This window comes from Eriocheir sinensis, chromosome 26 (genome assembly GCF_024679095.1).
Source record: "Eriocheir sinensis breed Jianghai 21 chromosome 26, ASM2467909v1, whole genome shotgun sequence".
Classification (NCBI taxonomy): Eukaryota; Metazoa; Arthropoda; class Malacostraca; order Decapoda; family Varunidae; genus Eriocheir; species Eriocheir sinensis.
This window is the reverse complement of record NC_066534.1, coordinates 19,693,949-19,719,195: the sequence shown is the minus strand read 5'-3', so window position 1 is coordinate 19,719,195 and position 25,247 is coordinate 19,693,949. Positions and strand designations below refer to the sequence as shown.

The window sequence follows — 25,247 nt, the reverse complement described above, 5'->3', positions numbered from 1 at the left end:
CTGTGATGTGGAGCGAGAGAGTAGGAAGTAGCATGATTGAGTGTGCTGAGAGGGAGACGCTTCTGCCGCGGCCACCCCCTGGAGGGAAGTTCCCACGTGGGAGCAAGGCGTCAGAGATATAGATAGATACACTCTGTACTGATCTCCTGCGGTTAACTTGCATACACGTCCTTACAGTTAAGTGAACCGCCTGCATATGTATATTGAATTGCTTTAATTAGACCCAAGAACTATTTTCATCGACCTGTCCAACCCCGTAAGGGAAAATACTGGCGTTAACCAAAGAGACATCCAAGACCTATAATACTAATGATATAAAATATACTTATGATCTTTTAGTTATACGAGAGTTCTTGGCAGGGTCTGCAAGTAACCTAGCAATACTGTACACAGTATATCTAGAGCCTTAGCATCACAAACACTTCAGAAATTTTGATGTAGAATAAATCTATGTTTTTCTATTGGTGACTGCAAGCTGAAGTTGGACCACTCTGGCTTGAACCATGAAGATATAATTTTTACTGCCCTTTTGTCCCCTGTGATATGTATTGGAAATTTGTTGCAATAAATGAGCAGACAATACTACACCTAATTTAACTACAACTCTACAACAGTGCTATTCACCTGGGTGGACGACTGTCTTGAGGTGGGAGAGATGAGATGGAAAACAGTTCTGATAGGGGGAACCAAATGATAGCCATGGAAACAGAATCTGTGTTCTGTCTGCATTATTGGAGTGGTAAATTGGCACATATGGAGACTTGAGGTAACATTAGGGAATACATGGGAAATTAAATCAACTTTTTTATCTTTCCTCTTGAATAGACTGACGATAACTTAAAGAAAAATTAATGACCCTCTAGTGTATAGCTTGTTAATGACTATAAGGGGGTAAATGACATCAATATAGGTTGAAGAGCACTGCCATAGACCAGCCTACCCTATATAACAACAATCAAACACAAGATACTGTACTCACATGTCAGCTGTTCCCGGCCTCTGTCCAGCTACCATACAACTGAAGATCAAATCGTTCAGTTCCTCTTGCCAAAGCCTATGTGACGACGCTTCCTGCACTTCTGGTTCTTGCAGACAGGCAAGGAAGTATATGTTCTAGAGTCTTCTTCATGACGAGGCTGTCCTTGATAAGCAATCATGTTCTGGCCTGTGGAGGTTTGGTTATGTTAAGTATTTACCTAGTTGTGGGCTACACCTGCCTTCTAGTTGTCCTCTTTAAGAAATGCAATGGAATATATAACCCTGAATTCTGAACCTTCTTGCCTCAGTGACTGGAACAAGACTATGATGCCCCTTTCCTTCTAGACAACCTCCATCATATAAGCTGCATGCCGTAATTAGTTGGCCTCTTCAGATATGCAGTAGAGTACAAAGCCCTGAATTCTAAACCTTCATGTTTCCATTACTAGAACAAGACTAAGATGTCCCTTTCCTTCTATAGAACCTGTATCATATGACATGCATTAACTAACTGCCCTCTTCAGATATGCAGTAGAGTACAAAGCCCTGAATTCTAAACCTTCATATTTCCATTACTAGAACAAGACTATGATGTCCCTTTCCTTCTATAGAACCTGTGTCATACAAGCTACATGCCTTAAATAGTTGCCCTCTTCAGATATGCAGTAGAGTACAAAGCCCTGAATTCTTAACCCTCGTCTCTATTACTAGAACAAGACTAAGATGAAAAATAAAGTAAAAAAAACTCACCATCTTCAAAGCCTTTGTGAAGTGTGTGTGTGTGGTGGGAACTTTGGGCTCAAGATACTCAGCAGACTCATCGCATGTATGTAGATTCAGTCCACTCTCTCGGCCTCAGCGTCACGGAACACAACCACCTTCCTCTCTAACCTCTCGCTCGGCATTCTGCATGAAAAGAATCACTGCCTCAGATGTCTTAACCCCTTCACTCCGGCGACGCCGACGTCGGCGTCCGACCGCGTCACCGTATGGGAAGGGTTAGTCCTCTTCTAAACCTCTTTAAAGAAAATGGAAGAGGATCGAGAGGTTTAGAAGAGGATTAATTCTCTTCCATTTCCCCTTGACCCTTTCCATACTGTGACGCCGACGTCTGCATCACGGATGGAAAGGGTTAATGATTCTACTGCTATTCTTCAATTTTTTTTTTTTTATCATCTATCTCTGCCACTTCCTTAACTTTCTTTCCTCAGCATCATACAGTACTAAAACCTTCCTCTGTTACTCTTTGCCTAGCGATCAGCAGGGGGAAAATTCAGTCTTGTGTCCAACAGTTTTAAGAGTCATCATTGAGATTTAAAGGAGACAAAGAAGTAAAGTTTGGCTAAGGCTTGAGACACAGGAGTTAAGGAGAGATTGAGAGTGCTGGGAATGTCTCCATGATGCTAAAAAATATCAGTCTCGTGTGTCTTAGTTAAAAAGAGCTTTGGTTGTGGTTTAAAGGAAACAAAGAAGTATAGTTTGACGAAGGCTTGAGATTTAGAAGTTAAGGAAAGATCGAGAGTGCTAGGAACATCTCCATGCCGGTCAAAAATATCAGTCCCGTGTGTCTTTGTTAACTCCTTGACTCTGTACTTCCTACAAGAAATCACCAAGTTACAGGAATGGAGCAAAAAGTGGCTGCTACAATTCAATGAAGAAATGAAGTCATGCACCTTGGGAGAGGATATCCAGAATACTAATACCACATGGGAAACATTCCACTATCCACCACAACTATATGTTACCAGGCTACCAGTGAAGGCCAAATCCATGATGATCACAGTGGACGGGTTAAACTCTCACAAGATACAGGTTTCAGTGGAAGGAAGATATGTCTAGATTTAGCTTGTCTGCTTTTAAGTTTGAATATTCTAGAAGGTCAATAATTAGAAAGTATAAACATTAAGAATAAGTCTCTGTATTCATGCTTGTCTAATACCTTTACTTTCAATTCATCCTTTACTCCTATGATCAATGTTTAATTCAGTTGTCACACATCTCTAATCTTCCTTAACATATAATCTGTTAGTCACAACAGCCACTTCCTTCCCTTTTTAAGAATAACATGCCATTTGTCACCCACCACAACTGGATCAAAGAAATCCACTTTAATGACTTATATCCTTTATTAAGTAGGAGAGAAGAGGATCTTTTGTTCCATCCCTGGCTTTCATTTCCTTACAGAGCACACAGGGAAACATGGAGACACTGAACTCCACCCATGCACTAGAGGCTGTGCTGCAGGGTTACTGTAGCAGCTCGACTCTGCCAGTTAACAGTGACTAGGGGTGCCCATCCACTGTGTGTGTATATTAAGTTTATTCTAGTTCATTCGAGTCTTAACTGTTCAACTAATACCCGTTAAAACTTAAAGATGGGTTTGAAAAGTACATAACACAAGGCTAGGCAGAAAAAATGGCCCACAAATGAGATATGTTAACTTTGTATCATAGTTTTCTCTCATGGGATAATCACACTGACATGATCTTCCTAATGAGAATAAAACTTAGCCTGGCAGATGAAAGATGTATATTTACCAGACAGTTTCAGTGGACATGCAACCATCTTCAGTGCCAGTGGCAGTGTCCACCGAAACTGTCTGGTAAATCTTTCGCCTGCAAGGCTGGGTTTTATTCTTGCAGTTCTCTAATGTTTAGTTTATCTTTTTGACCCACCTCAGCCTACTCTTGTACAGGGTGGAGTTTCTGCCCTCCACCCGGAGAAATTGAAAACTCTCCAGACTCCACAGCTTCTCAATTGTTAGAACCACTGACAGCCAATTGGGTTAGTTTGGTATAAAGAACATTTCCTTGCAGATTAATATCACAAACAACCTTACATAAGTGTAATATGAATGCCTTACTTTAGTACCGGCTCTTGGTGGACAAAATTAAATTGAATAGTACTTAAGTCTACTGTGATCACTGGCCTATTCAACTTAACCACTAAAATATTGCAGAGACAACACTCAGTATTTCACAGCTCAATATTACCAGAAGATAATACATGTATAGTGTTTGTCTATATATTACAAAAAAAATAGTTCACTTCTACATTGACTTTTGAACACATATTGCAAGTCTTATCTAAATTGTGACCCAAATGCCCGTATGACTTTGATTCAGTGCAATACAGTGTGTGAGCAGGTTTGTCAAGGCTTTTTTTAATGCATGAAGTCTGTTGAAAGCAAGAAAAAAAATGTTTGTGTTCAACTTATCCAAAAGGGTTTTACTTTTTTATTATGAACCTTCCTTGCACAGTGACGAGTTTTCTAATTATGGATTGGATGGCTTCATGAAATTAACTTAAATGTTATGAAAAGAAAAATGAAAAAAAATCAACTCATCCTAATGTTTCAGCCTTTTAGCAGTAATCTTCCTTGCACAGTGACAAGTTTTATAGCTATAGATAAGATGGCCTCTAACACAACCATCATGCTCACCATCACTGCATGACTTCTGAGTATTTACCAAAAATGTTCTGTGAGACATTTAGCAACAAGAGAAGAAACAGCATGTCTACATTCAGATTAATCAACATGGTTTCTCCAATATAACAGCACTGTAGCAATGGACAACAAGACAGAGGCAGATGTCACCAATATTTTTTTCTCAAGGCACATTACCAGGGGGAAATACGGTTTCTCAAGTGAACAGTTGTTATGGATTCCCCCACAAAGACAGCACTATCAATAATGGCTGTGATATGAATTTGAATAGAGACAAAAAATAATGCCACAGGAGCTACTTGTCAACTCTTACATTAAAACATCTTGCCCTTAAAGTTACTCTGACAAACTCGCACTTTACTTATTATCTGTCCGGGTGACTAAATGGAAAATACAACTCTCTGGTTCATCTGCCTGTCTGTCTGTCTATTGCTGTCATTCCTGTCTGCCGTGTGCTCCCTACTGTGAGGTCTTAAAGTTCTGTCTGGGTGTGTACAACAATAAAGGGAAAATAATAGTCCTTCCTGCATGATGTTACAATGTAAGGTTTGCTTCATTGCTTATGAGTTATTGCTATGGTTTCTGTTTGTAATGAATATCTGGTACACATCCTTGAAGCAACAGTCCAGTGCTGTGCCAGGGAGGATAGTTCTAGCAGTTGTTGTGGGGAGTGCGAGTCTGGTGTTACTTTACAAGGGCTGCCTCAACAAATATCACTAGGAACAAATTTACATCACCTCAATATTGTACCCACAGCATTGATCTCAATTTAACTCTAATATTGAGCTTTAACTTTAAAGGCACTTCAGATTTGGACCAGGAGTAAAAATAGTAGCACCAGCATCCACCAGGAACACAAGATTACAGGGTGTGGGACCTTCAGTCTGAGGAAGGCTTTCAGAGGCCATGCCAAACAAGAATTTGCTTCATCTTGACTGCTAAAGTGGCTGCCAAACATGGCACTTGCATCCTTCACTTTGCTCTCTATTCCACACATGGAACGCCTCCACTGACAACTGACGTGAGTATTGAGATGTTACAAAGCTTTCATTAAACCTTGATACCACCAAGAAATGTTCATGCAAGCAATTCCACCACTGAACATTTCTAGCAGTTTGTCCTAAACAATAATCAGAGTTTGTAACTGGAGCCTAATAAATTTGTAAAGATTGCCACTGATTGGACCTCTGCTTTAGTCCGTCTTTCTCACAAACACTGGCCTCCTCACACCACAAGCTTTACTTCTGTTCTCTGTGGCACGCCTACACTGTGTAATACTTTCCTTGCCCTCTGGAATTTCAAATCAAATAAGCTCCTCCACAGTGTTAACATTTCTACTGGCCTCTCTGACTGCCTCGCATTACCCCTTTATTTTTGTCAGTTTGTGCCTTGGTGAACAGTCATAATCTACCACCATTCTAATGTTGATGCAAAGAAAGGAGGTGTCTCAGGTGAACAGGCTGACAGAACCCATTGTTCAATCAGTGACAAGCTTTCAGAAGCAGCTTAGAGAGCTCCGATTCCAAAACATAAATAAAGAGTATTAAGTTTTCTTCCCTGACCTGAACTTTTGGTCTCTCCCTTTCTCTATTTGTATCTTTCAAATCTCCTCTTACAAACAAACATTTCTGTATGCCAACATATTAGAGTAGTAAAGTGAAGGCCACATCCTTCCCTCCTCCCCGGCAGTACACACAAATACTACATTGTACACATTCCTCTACAGTTCCCTCTCCTCATCACCATGCCAGAGCTTAAAAATGTCCAAGGTGTCAGTCATATGACATTTCCAATGAATCTTTTTAAAATACTAGGTCTTTAAAACTGATGTTCTCACTGTCAGCCTCTGTTTCCTATTCCTCCTCCTCCCCATTGCCTTTCCTCATCCCAGTTTCCCCGCCTCCAAAGAGAGGAGGAAACCGGTTGGGAAGGAGAAGGATTAGAAGAGGACACTGAGGCTTACAGGGAGGGAGCATGTCTCTGTAGGCCGTGAGGAGCACTACACCAAGAGTTGTCATGCTGAGGGCAAGCCAACACTCCCTGCTCAACAAGGCTCTCACCAGCAGTGCTGCTGAAGCTGATGACAGTGTACATATTACATTTAAGCTTAGTTACACTTCGAAGTATATGTACAATATACATGCAAAGACTCAAATTCATAAAGGCTAAAATAGTTATACTTATTTACATTCCAGAGTAACTAAGTAGAATAAAAAGTTGCTTAAGTAAATAGACCAAGTTCCTGCAAAATCCCACTAATTGTACATGCTGCTTTCTACAGAGTATTAGTGAAGAGTGCATCAATTAGCAACTGACAGACTGAGAAGTAGTGTTTGCATTTATACCAAGAGGCTCAACAGTTCCCTGGATGAAGCAGTGTGTCAGGAAGCTGAATCTGTCTTCACTGGGCAGAGCAAATGCATCATTCTTTGTTTATTTTGATCAGGCAAACTGAACACCCTTGTCTCCATAGCATACTTATCATATTGCCATTTATATGTCAATGATACAAGTCCACACAATGCACTTTAATATTCAGATGTATAATACAACTGCCAAAATATAATAATAAATAACGATATACGAAGAGTAATGGAAGGGTAACATGACACCCCATGAAATGTGCTCAACTTTTGTGACTGAAAGACGGTGAAGTCATTGTGAATGTCAACGTATATCTTTCAAGGTTCAATTGTACCATGAACTGTGACTCAAAGAACTGCAATGCCAGTATCCTGAAGATTTTACATATTTGAGCATACATGTTTACACACAGCTCAATGCAAACTTGATCAACAATATATAGACACTGAGATGTTCAATTTGCCAGATTTAAATATTAAAAATGATGACATGACAATTTACAGGAAACTACATCCCACTGAACAGCGACCATTGGTGTGACTCACCCTCGTCCAGGGAACAGTTCAGAGTCGGAGTCAAGACACATTCTGCTGAGATTGTAGTATATACATTACATATATACAATGTTTTCAAAGTATGAAAAGAAATGCAATTTAGTAAATAAAATTATAAACTTTCCAAGAAAGGATCAAACTGAAAATGAAAACAACCTTCTTACATCCATAAAAGAAAAGCTTAGCCCCACACCTCCACCAAGAGCTCAGTCTACAATTTGCAGTTGTAGTTGTGACCGGAAGAAGCTGAACACCTCCTGCAGCACCCGTTCCTTCACCGCAGGCTGGAGAGCGTACGCAGTGAGAACTAACACGTCCTCTGGACCAATGCCGTAGATAATGTTCTGTAGGACAAAGTCAATACTAACTTATACAATCAGATCTACTTTTGCTAGTAAATATGTCACACTGTCCACAAGGACTCAGACCCTGGAGGGAGGCGGCTCATCCTCCACAGCCCTGTCACGGCTTGCCTTGTCTCTTGAGAGTTTGAACACGATCCCTATTGCTGTGAAAACAACCTGAACAACTATTTGAAGAAGTATCGTCTTGACTGTGGGACTGAGTAGGAGCTTTGATGCTTCAGCAAGATCTCTAACAGATCTGTTACACAGGAACATCTGTAAACAATACACACTGATGTAATTCATTGTTAAAGACACAAGCAGCAAGCAGTCTAAGGCCTGTTTGGTGGATGTACCATATTTCCTGCAAAATGATACTGATTCCTCTTGGACAACTATTTATGGAATAATACACCAAATAAAAAATCTTGTCAAAATGTCTTAAAGGAAGTGGTCTGCTGCCCCCAAGGCATTATGACTGTTTGTATTCATCACAAACACGACACTGAGGCTGCACGGCCAAGGCAGGGGATTAAACACACCAGAAGTGGCTCACTAGTTCAGTCGTTGGAATGACCAAAGCATGAACTTGTATCCCTGCAAGCAAAACCAAACATTCCACCAAGGATCCACCAGGCCAATGAATTTCTTCATTGACATCTTAGTCTCAACAATGCAGCTTAAACTCAATGTCATAAGTTCAACTATGCAAAGGAGAAATATGTCCAACTATCATCATCATCTGCATAACATCAGATTTTCCCGTAGGTTAGACAGTTGATATGATGTGTCTGGCTGGCAGGGGTTTTTTTTTTTTTTTTTTTACAACAAAGGAGACGGCTCAAGGGCAACAAAAAGTGTTGGAAAAAAAAAAAAAGCCCGCTAATCACCACTCCCACAACAGACAAAAGCAAAGAGTGGCCAAAAGAGAGGTCAATTTCGGTTGGAGAGGTGTCCAATACACTCTATGAAGCTGTTTGGAGTTGAGGTGGAGTTTGGTTTCTTCCAAACATTTCTAGTAATTTCTGTCTGGTACCTCTTGTTTCCAATTTTGATTCCAATGTTCTGCAAACTTCTCCATTTCACCCCATCACTGGTGAATGGCCTTCCTGTGAATCCCCTCATCAGTTATTTCCTCCCAGTCTGTCATTCCTTGTTGTACATCTGTTATCTTCTCTCTCCTACAAATGTGTTCTCATCACTGCCATTTCTATGTTTTAATTTCCTTTATTAAGTAGTCAACATTCGTCTGTTCTCTTATTCATTTACTTCTTCATATTCACTGGACATTATTTCATTTCAAGAGCTTCCTCTTGGATGACTGTGGTTTGAACATGATTGGAAAACATAACTTTATCCGTTTTCTTGTTCATCTTTAGCCATGTTTGTAGACTTTCTCTGTTTAGTTAATCCATCATCTGATACAGTTTACTATACTAACAATTTACAGATGAAATTGCTAAAAGGACTGCTGGTTGATATCTCTGGTCATTTTGCAGAGGGAGACAACCAGTAGCCCACACTGCTGACTTATGGCCTTGTGGCAGAGGAAGCACTCCATTAGGCTACTAACAGGCCCTTGCTGTATGGTTCAAAATGTCTGTCACTGGCTTGCTAGATAACTGCAGCACACAAGCTTCTGCACCAAGTCACGGTGTTGCTCCATGAACAAGTGAACATTTGTCATAATGGTCAAATGGCATAAGGGAATAATTTATATTTCAAGCAAAAACCATGATGCAGAAATGAAACCAGGAAATATGGTAACTACTGCTACACCAACACAGACTTAGCTAGCAAGCAACACACAAGCAGTCACATACAATATACTGAAAATAGCAGTTCAGTAGTAGTGCTAGGTAAAGAGCCCCATATATTTCAAGTAAAGGAGACCCAAAGGCTTCAAAACAAACATAATGAAGTTTAAGCTGCATTACATTGGGACAATTTATATCCCGACCTGATTTCACCAACTTCTTGAGAATTCCAAATACATAAAGTGTTAAAAAGACCAAGATAGACTGCACTATAGGCCATCAATCAGCAGACTACTATAGTATCATGATGGAATTCTGCAAGAAGGTTGGGAATGAAGCCGTCAACTTCAAGAGAGTGACAATCATAAAAATGACGTCAGAGTTGAGGCTTCCCTGGCTATTGGTCCAAGCATGACAACATTAGACAAGACAAAAGCTTTCTAGCCACTAATAATGAAACTTACAACAAACAACAGAAATAATGTAAGGATAATAACCACAATGAGGTAAAAACTCACAAACAATAATCACCACAAAGAAGAAAAAATGCATGCAAGAGGTTAAGGAAAACATTGAAGATCTAATGAATAATCTGATCAAAGTTGCCAACAGACTGGTGACTAGACTTTCTACGCTAAAGGAGAGGAGCACAGACAGCAAAACCCATTCATGTATCTAGCTGAGTCATCTTGTCTTGGGAGCCCTGGATGCCAAAGAGAAACCCACAGTAAAAATAACCTAACAAGCTATGCAGTTCATTCCAAGGAAGTTATATTTTAACCCTTAGATGGCGGTGGAAATATATATAGATGGTCCAAAATTCAGTCAGTCAGTTCTGCGTGGCATATATATAACACCACTTCCAGACTGCGTTAGAATCTATATATAAATGATAGTTAAAACACCTCTTATGCGGCGTAACTATATTTATGCTATGGTCCTAAGGTCGGCAATGACTATATTTTGGGGGAGCTACTCTTCAAATACTGGCGGGATAAACCTTCTGAGAGTCTGCTCTGATAGGGGTCACTCCACAGCCTGACACAGCGATCATTTTTTTGAGTGCCTTAGGTTACCAAACAACTCCCAAGTTTGTTTGGTTTTCTTCACAGGAAAAAAAGAAAAGAAAAAAAGTACAAAGATATGAGGAAATACTCCATAGCATACGTACCCTAACTGAGTTGCTGAGTTGTTCCCTCTGTGCCACCGTGAGGTCATTCCTGATGACGTCAGCGACGCTCTTAAACTTGCCATGCGACAGAAAGGCTGCCGTCAGACCTCCGACTGTCCCTCCTGCAGAGGCAATAAAATCAACATAGTTTGCCAAATAAATATTCACTAGCTAATGGGGAGCAGTCTCATTATTGAGGAAGCTTGTATGAATTTACTGAGTCAAGAAATCGTGCCTTTTTTCAAGTCTTTTGGTTAGACAGGTATTAAGGTTAAGGATATCTTGACACTCACATGACAGGCAGTATTTTAAAGCAAAAATCACAAGAGAAAGACTGACAGATATAAGACTCATTACTGAGGAGACATATGAATTAGCTGAGTTGCCTGAGTAATAGAAAATACTTCTCTGGGTATGGGTTAAGTTAGGTTACTATTAGGGCATCACCAAAGAACACCTGACCCAAAACTTACAAGAATATGATGGACGGCAAAAGAAAACAATAACTGTACAATTGATGCAACGTACCTACGGCCAGACCCACCGGCCCTGCAAGAAGGCCCCCGACAGTGGTGGTGGCAAAGGCTATCGCCCCGCCCTTCAGACTCTCCTTCACCGGGACCCGCAGTTTCTCCTCCTCACACACCTGCGTCACAAGGGTCAGGATCTCCGAGGTGTTGATGGGCATGGTGGCGAACCTGGGGAAGGGCAGCACTTTAGTTAATGTATCCTTACTGAGATGCTGACATTTTATAGACTTTGCACAGTACCTTTTCAGTTTAGCAATAGTATATATTTCTTGATTTCATTTCCCATTCCTCATCTCTTTTTTACAATGATTTGGACTAATAGCATCCTTACACTAGCCAGCAAACACAACTGTGGGGTAAGTGATATAAAGGGGAGGTACACTGTGTAAATAATTGTGTCATATGTAAGAATTAACAAAGAAGTGGGAAGAAACAAAATATAAGTAAGAGGTATAGGACTATGCAAAATTAACAGTCAGGGCTTGAGCTCATGGTATGGGATGAAGCCTAACAAGAGTGAATTCCTAACTTGTTGTGACACTCCTTTTCTGACAGAGCAACATCACAAGTTAACCTTACACCACTTAAATAACAGTAACCAAGGGCAGTAACCTAAGGCCACTTACTAATAACCACGGACAATAACATAATACCACTTAACCCAGTAGCAGCGACGGGCCAAAATTGTGTCTGAACCATGTAGCAGCGACAGGCCAAATTTTTGCCATGATATAATCCCCCCGAAATAGATGATGCATAAACTGATCACAAATGTGTTGATATATATTATGAAATGGTTTGTGTGAGTGATGATTCTTTCTCATTTTTCTCACGTAGAGGGGTCTTTAAAAAACATGATCCCCGCAGCTACTGGGTTAACCTGGTAGCTGCGGGGATCATGTTTCTTAATGGTCCCTCTAAGCGAGAAAAATTATAAAAAATCATCTCTCACACAAACCATTTCATAATATATATCAACACATTTGTGATCAGTTTATGTATCATCTATTTTGGGGGGTTTATATCATGGCACAAATTTGGCCCGTCGCTGCTACACGGTAGAGCCACAAAATTGGCCCGTCGCTGCTACACGGTAGAGCCACAAATTTGGCCCGTCGCTGGTACACAGTAAAGCCATAAATTTGGCCTGTCGCTGCTACCAGGTTAATTAACAGTAACCAAAGCCCACTTACTAGTAGCCAAGAACAAAAACATTATACCGCTTAACTAACAGTAACCTAACTAATTTTCTGGAAGTCATTCGTTACTGCACTGCATTCAGGGAAAATAAAGAATCAATAATGTAAATATTAACTTCACAAGAGGTGGCTACCCTTTCTGCAACATTAGTCTGGGTTATATTTCCTTGCTTTTATGCTTACCTAGTGATTGTTTAGGAGACAAAGGAGTGCGCTGTACTAAGGCAAGGCAGACACCACCACACACTCAGCCAAACGAATGATCAGCCCCAAACATTAAAAAAAAGCCAAACGTCATATCAGAACCACACCGAGTCAAACGTTTTGTCACCACTTGACGCTTAACCAAACGTTTTAGGGCCGTGTGTGGGTGTGGGAGGGTAACCGTGCAGTTATTTAGTCTATTACAATTATTTGCCCCTTCGTAATAATAAGACAACACAGCAGGACATGTAAGTACTTTTGCTCCTCCACCTACGGCTGCCAAGGAGTACTAAGCTATTTGTACCACACACACACACACAAAGAAATAATTGTGTATATAGATTCTGGTTTTAATGTGGAGCAAACTTTTCCTGGCTGGCGCCCCCCACCCCTTTTATTTAACAGGCCGCTGCTCAGACAAGAAAAAAAAAGAAAAAAAAGAGAGAGGTAGGCTGTAGGCAACCCCAGAAGAAGAGAAGATGAAGTCACTTTCGCGTGGAGGTGTCTTGATACTCTCCTCCTGAAAGCGTTATAAAAATAGTCCCTATACAACAGCCGGCGCCCCACACCAACACACCTGCGTATACACACCTGCAATGTCCCGTCACTTCTTCATCAGCTGGGCGTATGGTAGACAGTGCCAACCACTCACTGTTCCAAACGTGTACTCATCACGTTCACCTAACCCAACGTTCGGACTCTTGACTCCAACTTGGGACTCCCTAACAACCTAAATTCATTCTCTCTTGTGTATTTCTTACTTTTGTTTTATTATCTATACGTTTTCCTTCACCTCAGCCATAGTGGTGGTGGTATAGATTCTGTTGTTCGTATTGTTTAAAGCTAAAGAGTTATTAATTACTCCTAATGCCGCCCTATACAGCTGCCCCCTCACCCACCCACCCCCCATTTTTATCTACATTTCATTCCTATCTCCATTCCATCATCTTTATCTCTACCTCTTCTCCATTTCCTTCTTATATCTGTCTGTAATCTTTCGCCATTCTTCCTCAACTCGTTCGAATCCCTCCATATCATTTCATTAACCGCCGATCCCTCCATTCCATTCATCTGTCTCTTCATCCTTCATATATCTCTTTTTTCTCCCCATTCCATTCATTATCTCTTCATCCTTCATATTTCTCGATCTTTCCTATCCCCGTTTCATATATATCTCTAGGCCTACCTTTCATTTATGTCTTTCCTCTCCCCATTTCATATCTCCCTACGTAGGCCTACCTTTCATTTATCTCTCCTCTATCCCCATTCCATCCGTCTTAATTATATCTCCCCACGTAGGCCTCCCCTTTATTTATCTCTTTTCTATATCCCCATTGCCTCCATTTATCTCCCCACGTAGGCCTACCCTTCATTTATCTCTCCTCTATCCCCATTCCATCCGTCTTATATCTCCCCACGTAGGCCTACCCTTCATTTATCTTTCCTATCCCCATTCTATCCGTCTATCTCTCCACGTAGGCCTACCCTTATTCATTTATCTCTTTCCTATCCCCATTCCATCCGTCTATCTCCCCACGTAGGCCTACCCTTCATTCATCTCTTTCCTATCTCCATTCCATCCGTCTATCTCCCCACGTAGGCCTACCCTTCATTCATCTCTTTCCTATCCCCATTCCATTCATCTATCTTTCCACGCAGGCCTACCTTTCATTTATCTCTTTCCTATCCCATTCCATCCATCTATCTCCCCACGTAGGCCTACCTTTCATTTATCTCTTTCCTATCCCATTCCATTCATCTATCTTTCCACGCAGGCCTACCTTTCATTTATCTCTTTCCTATCCCCAGTCCATCCATCAGTCTCTCTACCCTTCAGTTATCTATTTCTTCTCTCCATTCTCTTCATCTACCCGCCTATATTTCCCCACCTCTACTGTCCATTTCCGTTATGAAATAATAATAATAATAATAATAATAATAATAATAATAATAATAATAATAATAATAATAATAATATTGTCTATTTGCCTAGCAGAGCATTGATTAAAATTTCTATCTTCTGCCAGCCATAGTAATACAATCTCGGATTATTAATTCTTAGGCCCTAATAAATTACAGATGACGGACATGTTGTAACTGCTCTTGGCGCACCATCTAGTAACCTCAGTATATCTCATTCCTATAATAAAACACTCGGTGCATGGATAAAACCGTAATTAAACCGTACATACTATTATACCTACTGTATGATAAAAGGCCATTAATCTACCCCGCTGACTGCCACGCTAGACCATATATACACATACATATTTACACTCCTCTACCAAGAATAAAGAGGAAATAACAAGGATAGGGAAACGAGAAAAAAAAAAAGAAAGGAGAAGGGAATGAAGAAAAACTCGAATTAAGGAAGGAAGGAAGGAAGATAACATGTAGAAAAAGAATTAAAGAGGAAACAGAAATATCAGAGTAGGCCTACCACTTGTTTCACGCTTGGGATATTCGTGGAGACAAGATCAACCGTAAAGGAGTAATTACATGTAAGTGCAATGCATAATATAGTTACCTGTGTTTATGTGTAACGTATATGTGTCCTGTAGTGACGATTAGCTAATGGTGTAGTGAGTCAGTCAGTCCATGGCATGTATGCTGAGTTAGCGTCTATGTGTTATCAGTACTTCCGGCTACTATCAAACAAACAGCTCCTTTATCCTCTCCTCTTCATCTTGATCTCCGTTCTTTTATCTCTATCCTACCTCCATTCCATCCATCATTCATCTTTTTCCCTCTCATCATTATTCTGTCCATCTCTATCCTATTCATTTCCTTCTTACGTGAAATCGATCTTTAATTCTTCTCAGTCCCTTCTCAGTTATCTCCACCATTTCAATTAGTATTTTCTTATCTACATTCCATTCACCTATCGCCATCTCCTCTTTCCTCTCTCCATTCTATCTTCCAACCTCTCTACTCAGTTTCCTTTCTCTGAACTCCATCGATCAATACTTAACCGCAATCACCTTTTAATTAACTCCCTCCATCACGTCAATTACCTCTCCCTATCTCTCCACGTTAATGATTATCTTTCCTTTTCTTTCTCCATTGTTTGTTTTTATATATTTTATTTCTCCACCTCTCCATCCTTTCCATTTCCCTCCTAACCATATATGTAATCTTCAGCACTCTCTCTCTCTCTCTCTCTCTTTCTCCGTTCACTTATCTCCTTATCTCCATTTCATCCATCTCTCTCTCTCTACTTCTCTCTTCCGCAGTCCCTCTTTTATTACTCTCCAGCATTTTTGTGTCATTGAGATATTTACGAACCTCAAGTACTTTTCATGTTTCAAGTGTTCTAAAGAGTGACGGGAAGCTCCTTGTAAACCTGTATGTTCATCTTTGGCCATGAGTGTATATAGTGGCTTCGTAATGTCTAAATATGAAAGATGAAATAGTGAAAAAAAAAAAAAAAGTGGCGAATGAGCTGATGATAGTTACCCCATCAGTAGTAATACGACTTTTTTTCCCCTGCTTTCTTTCCTTTTCTCTCTCCAGTTATCTTCCTCCATCCACATGTATCCATAGTTGTATAATCACACTCTGTACTGCCTGGGGGTTGGGATGGCATATGTTCCTCCCTTCTCCTTTGTTGTTTACTTGCAACAATAAACTACCAATCAATCACTCAATCATTTCAGCTAATCCCATATAATAACACTTGGAAAATACTCGTACTACATAATTAAGCTACTGCCTATATGCGATTCTGAGAGCAGTTTTCTATGGGTAAGGTACACATAATTCACCTCCTTTGTCGCAATGAATATTATCAATCCCCGTAAAACATCAATTAGGCTTTCTTACCTTCCAGGAGGGCCGAGGGACACACGTGAACACCGCGGCAGCGAGCGCTTGACTGACGGGGGTGTGGCGAGGCGCTGGTTTGCGGTGCTTCGAATCTACCAAATGAAATGACTCGCAGACTGTATCGATACGCGGGAGTTATGTACAGTGAACTTGTATTGATGTGCTGTTCATTACTAGAAATTCTACAGGGTTTTCCATGTTCATTTCCTGTTATTTAAACTGAAAAGAGGCAAATGGCTAACTTCTAACAAATCCGCGCCGGTAAAATGATGCAAAACTAGACAATCGGTTAAGGTTCCTGCCTTGAGTGAAAACTGAATCACCAAAAGACTCAACTGGTGCCTTCGTGATCCAATGTTTGTCTTAATGCTGCACTACCGAGACTAATACCACGAATACTTGTTTTGTCTTAATTAAATACTTATGAAATACTAATTAGAACGATGGCATTCCAACCTCTGATAATTAAAGGGTTAAAACAAAGCTTAAAATGCTGAAAGGGATTGAGGATGACAAATTACAGTAACCAGAACTGGGTCATTGAAGGGATAATATGGGGATAGAAAATATTTATTAATTTACCAGTGTTCATATTATTTTCTCTACATTTATTGAAAGTAAAAGAAACAATGTGTGACACACACATGTAATGTATGCACAGTTTGTGCCAAAGTCACTACCTACATACATACATTTTAATTACATATGACTATAAGAACTACTGAAATGCCAAAAATGAAGAAAAATAAGGCATAGCAGGAACATTCCCTCGGCTTCTCAACAAACCAGACGGGGAGATGCAGACCACATACAAAACTCACAAACTGTACACATCAAGTTAAAGCTCTGTGTCTGTGAAGTGACTGAAGGAGGGTGTGGAGGGCAAAGGAAAGATTACACGGCATGATACAGGTGACAGGTTTGGAGTCAATAAGTGTTCTTTTCCATGGGCTACAATGGCAAGTCTTCAATTCACAGCAGTGACTACTTAACATAATAAAGCTACTACTCAAAAAAATATATATACATAGCATGAAATCTTACATTGTACCTTAGTTATACAATCTTGGAAGGCATACTTCATCAGACTTGGTGGAATATGATGAACGTTACAAACTCTGACTAGTATTTATGGCACCTTGGATCATCAGCAGTAAAAAAGGAATACAAAGTCAGTTCTAATACAATACAAAGTAAATGCAATCAGTAACACAACAGTTAAGGTCTATGTTAAGCTGTCTAGTCAATCAACACAGCAAAATGAGGGTTGCTGCCACCTTGATGCTTCAACACAGCAAAATGAGGGTTGCTGCCACCTTGATGCTTCCTCACACTGCTTGGCCCAGTGCAAGGCCTTTTGGTTCCCAAGCAAGACCCAAGGAAAATATAGAGCCACTGAATGACTGCAGTTTCAACATCCAGTACTAATACTGTAATACCTGGAAATTATATATATATATCTATATATATATATATATATATATATATATATATATATATATATATATATATATATATATATATATATATATATATATATATATATATATATATATATATATATATATATATAGTGAGTATCACAATAATCATTGATCTCCCTAAGACATGACATACATGAAGATTATTTAGGAAGTTTTTTGAGTAAAATGTTTTAATAATTTTTTCACCTGGGGAAAATTTCCTTTCCAAGTCTTTAGCATCATGCCAACATTTTATCAACTGTACCATAGCAGTGTTGTTCTGACTCAAGGGTAGGTAATGCTTTACTGCCTGAAGCTTAACATCATGTTCACATACTGCCACGGGCTGTGAGGGCGTGCACACGGCACAGTGACACGCCCCGTGAATGAGACATATCATTCAACACTCTCAGCTGCTCCAGACACACGGAGTTACAAAAATATTAATAATTGAAAAGGAATATCAAAGAGAGTGTCAGGTCATCTAAGACAGACAAACATGGGGCCTAAACTTTGATTAAAAACAATATTCAGATGATTTAGGGAGCACAGTCACAGAGGATGGTTTGCCTAACACTCACAGCTCCTGCATGGCCTGAGTATGGCCAATGTATATGAATAATCATCATCCTCAGCCATTACTAGCTCACTGCAGGGCAAGCAAAGGCTTTCCCCAACCTCCACCTCTCTGTCTGGTGTCGCCCTGCTCCGGCAAAGGTTCTAGCTTCATCTCTCCACTTGGTTCTCTGCTGGCCTGGACTTATGTAATCTCTGGGTTACCATTCTGTTGTGCGGGTTGTTCATCTGTTACCAGGTTCATTTCTTGTTATATTTTCTTGCTCTTAATCATTAGAATGTCTTCAACCTTTGTCTGTTCCCTAAATCATGATGCTCACTTCCTGTCCCTCCAATAACTTGTATCAAAATGACCACATTGAGGCACCTTCATGAATAGCAAAACTTGGAATATGGCATTGAGCATTTGGCATCTGTGGACCTTGACACTTCCTCAATGCAAGCACCTTTGTTTGCTCCTGTGGTCAGAGAGGGAAGTGGCTGTCTGATAGCATTAGTTTTCCCCTTTCTGTACAAAGTTATGACCTCGTAAACAACCCCAACTGTGTCCCCGTGGCATGGGTATGAAGGCTGCGTATCAAGATGACTTTTTTTCATTGGAATTCTCACTTTCCAATGGCTGTTTTTCTCTTTTTCTGTGTGGAAACTGGGGCTACTAATGATGGCGACGATGGTAGTGGTGATGATGACAGTGATGATAATATGGGTGACTTTTTTTCTCTCATTGGAATTCTCATTTTTTTAACCCGTCCGCTGTGATTGGCACGGATTTCGCCTTCACTGGTAGCCTTGTAACATATACTTCCTCTGCCTCTGTGGTGGATAGTGGAGTGTTTCCCATGTGGTACTGGTAAGCTGGATTTCCCCTCCCAAGGTGCATGACTTTACACTTTTCTTCATTGAATTGTAGCAGCCACTTTTTGTTCCATTCCTGTAGCTTGGCGATGTCTTCTTGTAGGAAATCCGCAGTCAAGGAGTTAAGTCTAGAATATCTTCTCTTTCCTGTGTGGAAGCTGAGGCTACTGGACAAAGCTTCATTTCCTTTGCCACACATGCAGTGAATGAAGCCTCTGGACTCACAACATACATGATTTTCAAAGTACATAAGCTTGTTCAGAAACCAATTTGTTGATGGTCCGGTTAACATATACAAGTGATCATTCTGTCAGTCATGAAGTTAGGTACTTTACTGCTATTAGATTTTCCTGCTTTTAATATTATTCTGACGCCTCTTGGAGCCGTTGCCATCAGTGTTGTGAGATTAATTTTTCAGCCTCTTTATATAGTTTCGTGTGTGGTTTCCTCCTGGTGAAGGCGTACAGATAATGGCTCGAGAATAAGTTGAACAAGGTTACAAATTTGTGTGTGATTCATTGAGCTAGTCCCTTTGTGCTGGAGGCTGTGCACCGTTCATTTGAGCATCACACTCAATGCTGCAGAATGACCACCAAGATTAGTGTTTGACAATTTTACTTACACTCACATTCCAAACTTCAATTTAGTTCATGTTTTGCTGGCTGGCCTTTGCTGTGCTTCCATCTGAGTGATGCCTCCACAGCACCACTTCAACTCCAGCACAATATTTCACTCTACACAGCTAATGGAAGTCTTTTTTTTAACTCAACACAGCATTCAAACATAAGAGCTTAAAATGTAATAATAGTAATTGAGAAAAACTAGCATAACAAGTGTGTCACTTACAAACATTTACCTAGGTTTTCATAACCACAGAAAAGTATAATTATTTTTCACTGGAATTGAACAGAAAATGTACATTAGCGTTCATGAATATACGTGGCATCCTACACCTGGTAGTGTGTGACTCACCAAGCATGCACGCCAGCCCTGTGCGTCTCCCTTCCTCCCTTAACCTACTATGGTACAGTCCTTCCTTCCTTCCCTCCTCTGGTGTCCTGCCAGGCGTCCCCCTGAGTAAAGCTTCCTGAACCCTTGCTTGTGTCGCCCTCATTGCATATTCTATACTTCATAAATATATTTAGTTGTTTCATTCATAGTACTGTGTGCTGTGTGACTGGGTTGTAATGCAATGGTATTAGGAAAATAAATGTATACCGTTTGAGTTAAGAACACCATAAGAATTCATGAAGGCATATCATTGCCTCCAATACTGCAACTGCAGTGATGAATTAACATCACAAACTACTTTTGTTCATGATTTTTTTGTTTGTTATTGCAGAAAATAAAATAAATGTTAGCTCTAAATAAACGCATGTCAGTCTCATTAGAAAATGCAATAACAGTATTTCAAAGAACAGCTGATCAGTTCAGTGTCTGTACAAATGAGTAACAGCTGTCCTGCCTATGCCTGGGTGTTCATAAAGACTGTGTGTGTTTTAGAAAATTAATCTTGTCTCCCAAATTCAAAGGGTTATCTGAAGGGTTAAAACAAATGTCTTCAGTATGTGGAGTGTACTATGTGTGACTACGGATATCAGGATCTGACATAATTGTGAAAATATAATATACATATATAAATTTTCATATGTAATAACCTATGCATTCCTGGAAAAAAATATACTTCTTCCCAATAAGTGTAATGCAGCCTCAATACGACCTGCAACCATGTTACTAAGGACAGTTGGTCCCTCCCAAGGACAGGCTGATATAGTCTATAGCTTCAATAGATTAAAGTTTCTTGCTGTAAAGTGTCATCAACATGCATTTCTATCCAGTCTGTTGGAAAAATATAAAAAGGGTCTCACTGTTAAGGATCATCTTACTTATCCTGCCATAAACATTTTGCTCTGTGCTCAATTTTGGGCTTTCATGTCTCAATTGAACCTTGTATGATGCAATGGAAACAAATCTCTCTATGTATTATGTTATACTGTAGCGTCCTTGTTCTGCTGGTCTCCAGATGGCTGCCTCCTCCCCTCGCTGGGAGTCACTCCTTCCTTCCACGACTAGGTGTACAATGGACTAGTGTTGTGAAGCCATTCAGAGTAGTACTGAATAGTGAAGAAATTTCTTGCAACTCTCGCATCATCACATTTATGCACTTTCAGAATTATTGTAACTCAGAGAAACAAGAGTCTTGTTCCATGGTATCCAGTGCAGCATAAGGCACATTATTGACTGTAGGACCTGGGATTTTCCTTCCTCACTGATTAGAAAACCAGAATTTTGTGCCCCGTACAATTTCAAACGAGTTACCCCAAATGTCATATTAGTACAAATTTCAAGCTAAAGTAAGTTACTGGCTATGAGAAGCAAATCAAGATTTCTTAAAAATAATAATAATAATGCTCGGCCACAAAAGATGTTTCAAATTCACATTAGGTAACGTTGCTTATCATGCAAGTCTACTTACCTATTCCCCCTGCAAGTAACTGAAGCTTTGATGTATTGGTCTAGCAGTATTCAGTACATTTGATTACATTTCCTTACAAACAGGAAAGCACACGGGAGGACAGTGAATCGTTATCACAGTGTGGCGGTCGGGCCGAGCATGAACCTGACTCAGGATGCCCGAGCCTGAACTGAGGGTCAGACAACAGAGGAGTCCACCGGCGCCCTCCGCTTGGCGTCCAGGCGCTGGAGCTTGTTGTCGACCTCGGTGGTCATCTTGACTAGGTCGGGCTGGCCGGGGATGGAGGTGATGTGGGAGCGCGCCGACCGCCGGGAGCCGTGGCGGGTCAGCGTGCCGGTCTGGGGCGTGCCGGGGACGGGGCGACCCAGGGCGTTCATGTAGTCCGCTATCAGGAGGGTGAGCTCAAGGATCTGGAGAGGGAAGGAAAATCATGTAATCTACTGAAAAGAAAAATGGTTTAATCTTTAATGAGGTAATTTCATATTTTTCCATCTGCTGATATGACCTGTAGATAAAGAGCTCCAATTATAAGACAAGTATGACTTAAATATGTATTACTGCAGTCATAAATAAAAAGAATTTTTTTTACTCTTTTATATGTATTTCTTTTACATGCGCAGTGCTGTGGCAGTAATAAACAACTTTAAGTATAGGAGAATTTCTTATTAACAGAAGTAAAGTAGAATGTTTATCAGCCAACCCTTTAGAACATTTACATTGTCTGAGGACAACGAAACACCATCAAAACTGATTCATGAGATGGTGTGCGTTATAAAGAATGACAGACCTAAACAGCAAACCAACCACTGTCTTGTCTCAACACACTTTCCACAGAGGACAAACACACCAGCAAGTGGTATGTGGCTGTACCTTTGGTTTGTTCATGCAGAGCAGAAGCTTGTGTGTGCCGGGAGGGTGGTGGGCGCTGTCCTCCTCCGGCGTGTGCACCACCAGCATGAAGTCCTCTTGACAGCCTCCAAAGGTGACCACGGAGCTGTAGCCGTACCTGGGAGGGAGAGAGTAAGATGCTCACCCACACTGCCCACTCAAGAGTATTCAAATGACAAAAAAGAGTTATGGTGGACCTTGCACTTTTAACCCCTTGGCTGTGGATTTCCTACAAGAAGACATCACCAAGCTACAGGAATGGAACAAAAAGTGGCTGCTACAATTCAATGAAGAAAAATGTAAAGTCCTTCACATTGGGAGGGGATATACAGCACACCAATACCACATGGGAAACACTCCACTATCCACCACAGAAACAGAGAAAGACCTGGGACTATATGTTACCAGGCTACTAGTGAAGGACAAATCTGTGCCAATCGCAGCGGACGGGTTAAAGGAAAAACAGAAGTCTGAATTCTTTCCCTGTGTGGAATGTGACCTAAAAAAACTTAGAGGATTGGAGTCGTAAAAAAAAAAAAAAAAAAAAAAAAAAAAAAAAAAGGCAGTTATGCATTGGAAAGTAAATTTTGGGAGCATATAAAAGTTTTTTCAGTGTGTAACTTGTGGAAGACATTTTCTTTTTATGTCCAGTTTACCTTCTCATGCACTGAGGCAGAGATAGCAGGGAGGCAGAAGTGAATGTCTTTGACCTCAAGGAAGAGAAGGGACAAGCAGAAGCTCAGAAGCCAGGAAGCTGCCAGGAAATCACTTGGATATTCCTTGCATGCCTTGTGGCTGCTTACTATTTTAAGAGAAATAAATTGCATGGACTCATCTGATTACTTTACATTTCTCCCGAATGCACCACAGCACAGGAATCATTCTAGGTCTACAGTGTTCTAATGCTTATGAATACTGTAATAATCTTTTCCCCTCACCTGCCAACAGACACCATTGTGGTGTAGTCCAGCAGCGTGATGGCGTCCTCGCTGACGGCCACCCACACCGGCGTTGGAGGGCCGTCTGGGGTGGGCGTTGCTGCGGGGAACAGCGTTGCTCCAAAGTAAGGCCATTTTCTGGTGCAGGTTAGGTAGATGCGGACACAGTCACTCTGTGGCCGCCCCCGCAGGCTGATCCACTTCTCTTGTAAGCTGTCCAGCAAGTTTCTGGAGTGGACATTGAACACAAATTAAAGAATATCAACTTTCTGTGATTCATCCAAAGAAATTCAGGGCTAAATGGTGCAGTGAGCATGTAACTGCACATCTGGTTCAGCACTTGAGCTCACTGTGTATTGAGGTTAACATCACTTGGGCAACCCTAAAAGACAGATAGATTGATAAACTGTGCACTGCCCATCAAAGTTTGCCACACAATTAGTCACATAACAACCAACTTCACCTTTTGTCCACACAGCCCATGACAACTTACTTGGTGTCCTCATCCGAGAGGTCTTCCCTGTACCTGGCGGGGTAGAACTTGTTGAAGGCCTGCTGGATGTGTGCTGTGGAGGGCCCGGACGACCCTGAGCCTCGGGACCGCTCGCTGTTCACCTCGCCCATGTCAATCTGGCAGCAGGGAGAACACAGGGTCAGAGAAGAGGAGGGAAATGTTTGGTTCTGATTTAGTTTTGCTTCTCCTAACAAGTACTTTTTGTCTTGATTTAGTATCCTCTTTAATAGTAATAGCATTCTTAACAAGCATCTATGGATATATGGCACCCTACTACCCACCTGTGCCATAAGTGTTGCCAACTCCAGCGCCAACTCCCAGGTGATGGGGAACTTGCCCTGCTGGATCTGCTGGTTGACCTGGTAACACAGCAGCAGCTTCTCCTTGTCAGTCTCATGCTTGGACGCTGCTCGGTAATATAATCGGGACCTGGTGAAGACATGTTTTTTGTTACTGCTTGGAAAACTATAACTGGCCTTTTGTGACCTATAGATAATACATGACTGCCAGAGTTTGATTTTTCTATATGAACTGGATGAAGAGTTACATTTTTTTATACTGCTTGGAAAACTATAACTGTCCTATCATGACCTATAAATAAAACATGAATGGAAGAGTTTGATTTTTCTATATGAACTGGATGAAGAGTTACATTTTTTTATACTGCTTGGAAAACTATAACTGTCCTATCATGACCTATAAATAAAACATGAATGGAAGAGTTTGATTTTTCTATATGAACTGGATGAAGAGTTACGTTTTTTTATACTGCTTGGAAAACTATGACTGACTTGACCATGAACAATATATAAAACATGACTAGGCTGCCAGGTTTTGTCTGTTATATCAATCATGTTGTTGCATAAGAGAACAACATATCAGTGGTTTTTTTTTGAAGCAGGCTTTCTCATTTTTTTGCCCTTGAGCTGCCTCCTGTCCTGTAAAAAATAATAATAATAAAAAATAAATAAATATATAAAACCAGCTCCTCGTCAGTTCTTCCCCTCCTGACTCACTTGTATAGGAGGCGGATCACTTTGGTGTTCTCAAACTTCCCGGAGCCCTTTTCCCTCAGCGCTGTCTCCCACTTGGATATGACGTCACACAGCTGAAATCAAGTCAGGTAGATAACGTGTGTGTACAACAATTTTCTACGATATATG

General features: G+C 40.6%; 2 protein-coding genes across 10 annotated transcripts in view; both read right to left on the bottom strand.

Annotated features, from left to right (window-relative positions):
- Positions 1 to 7,545: 7,545 nt before the first annotated feature.
- On the bottom strand, positions 7,546 to 15,098 carry LOC127003870 (protein C19orf12 homolog). Its single transcript, XM_050870975.1, has 4 exons — positions 15,077 to 15,098; positions 11,145 to 11,314; positions 10,617 to 10,738; positions 7,546 to 7,964 (listed from the first exon to the last, which is right to left on the bottom strand). The coding sequence occupies exons 2-4, from the start codon at positions 11,302 to 11,304 to the stop codon at positions 7,767 to 7,769; spliced, it is 480 nt and encodes a 159-aa protein (XP_050726932.1). The 5' UTR covers positions 11,305 to 11,314; positions 15,077 to 15,098; the 3' UTR covers positions 7,546 to 7,766.
- A 1,830-nt stretch (positions 15,099 to 16,928) lies between these two features.
- LOC127003869 (uncharacterized protein CG43867-like) overlaps positions 16,929 to 25,247 on the bottom strand; it is a 44,777-nt gene continuing 36,458 nt past the window's right edge. For all 9 annotated transcript variants that reach the window (XM_050870965.1, XM_050870969.1, XM_050870971.1 and 6 more), the window contains 6 exons: positions 25,101 to 25,192; positions 24,366 to 24,513; positions 24,064 to 24,200; positions 23,571 to 23,798; positions 22,615 to 22,750; positions 16,929 to 22,154 (listed from right to left, as the gene is read on the bottom strand). In XM_050870965.1, coding sequence (XP_050726922.1) covers positions 21,921 to 22,154; positions 22,615 to 22,750; positions 23,571 to 23,798; positions 24,064 to 24,200; positions 24,366 to 24,513; positions 25,101 to 25,192 — 975 coding nt within the window. In that variant the 3' untranslated portion in view covers positions 16,929 to 21,920. The remainder of the gene's footprint in view (positions 22,155 to 22,614; positions 22,751 to 23,570; positions 23,799 to 24,063; positions 24,201 to 24,365; positions 24,514 to 25,100; positions 25,193 to 25,247) is intronic.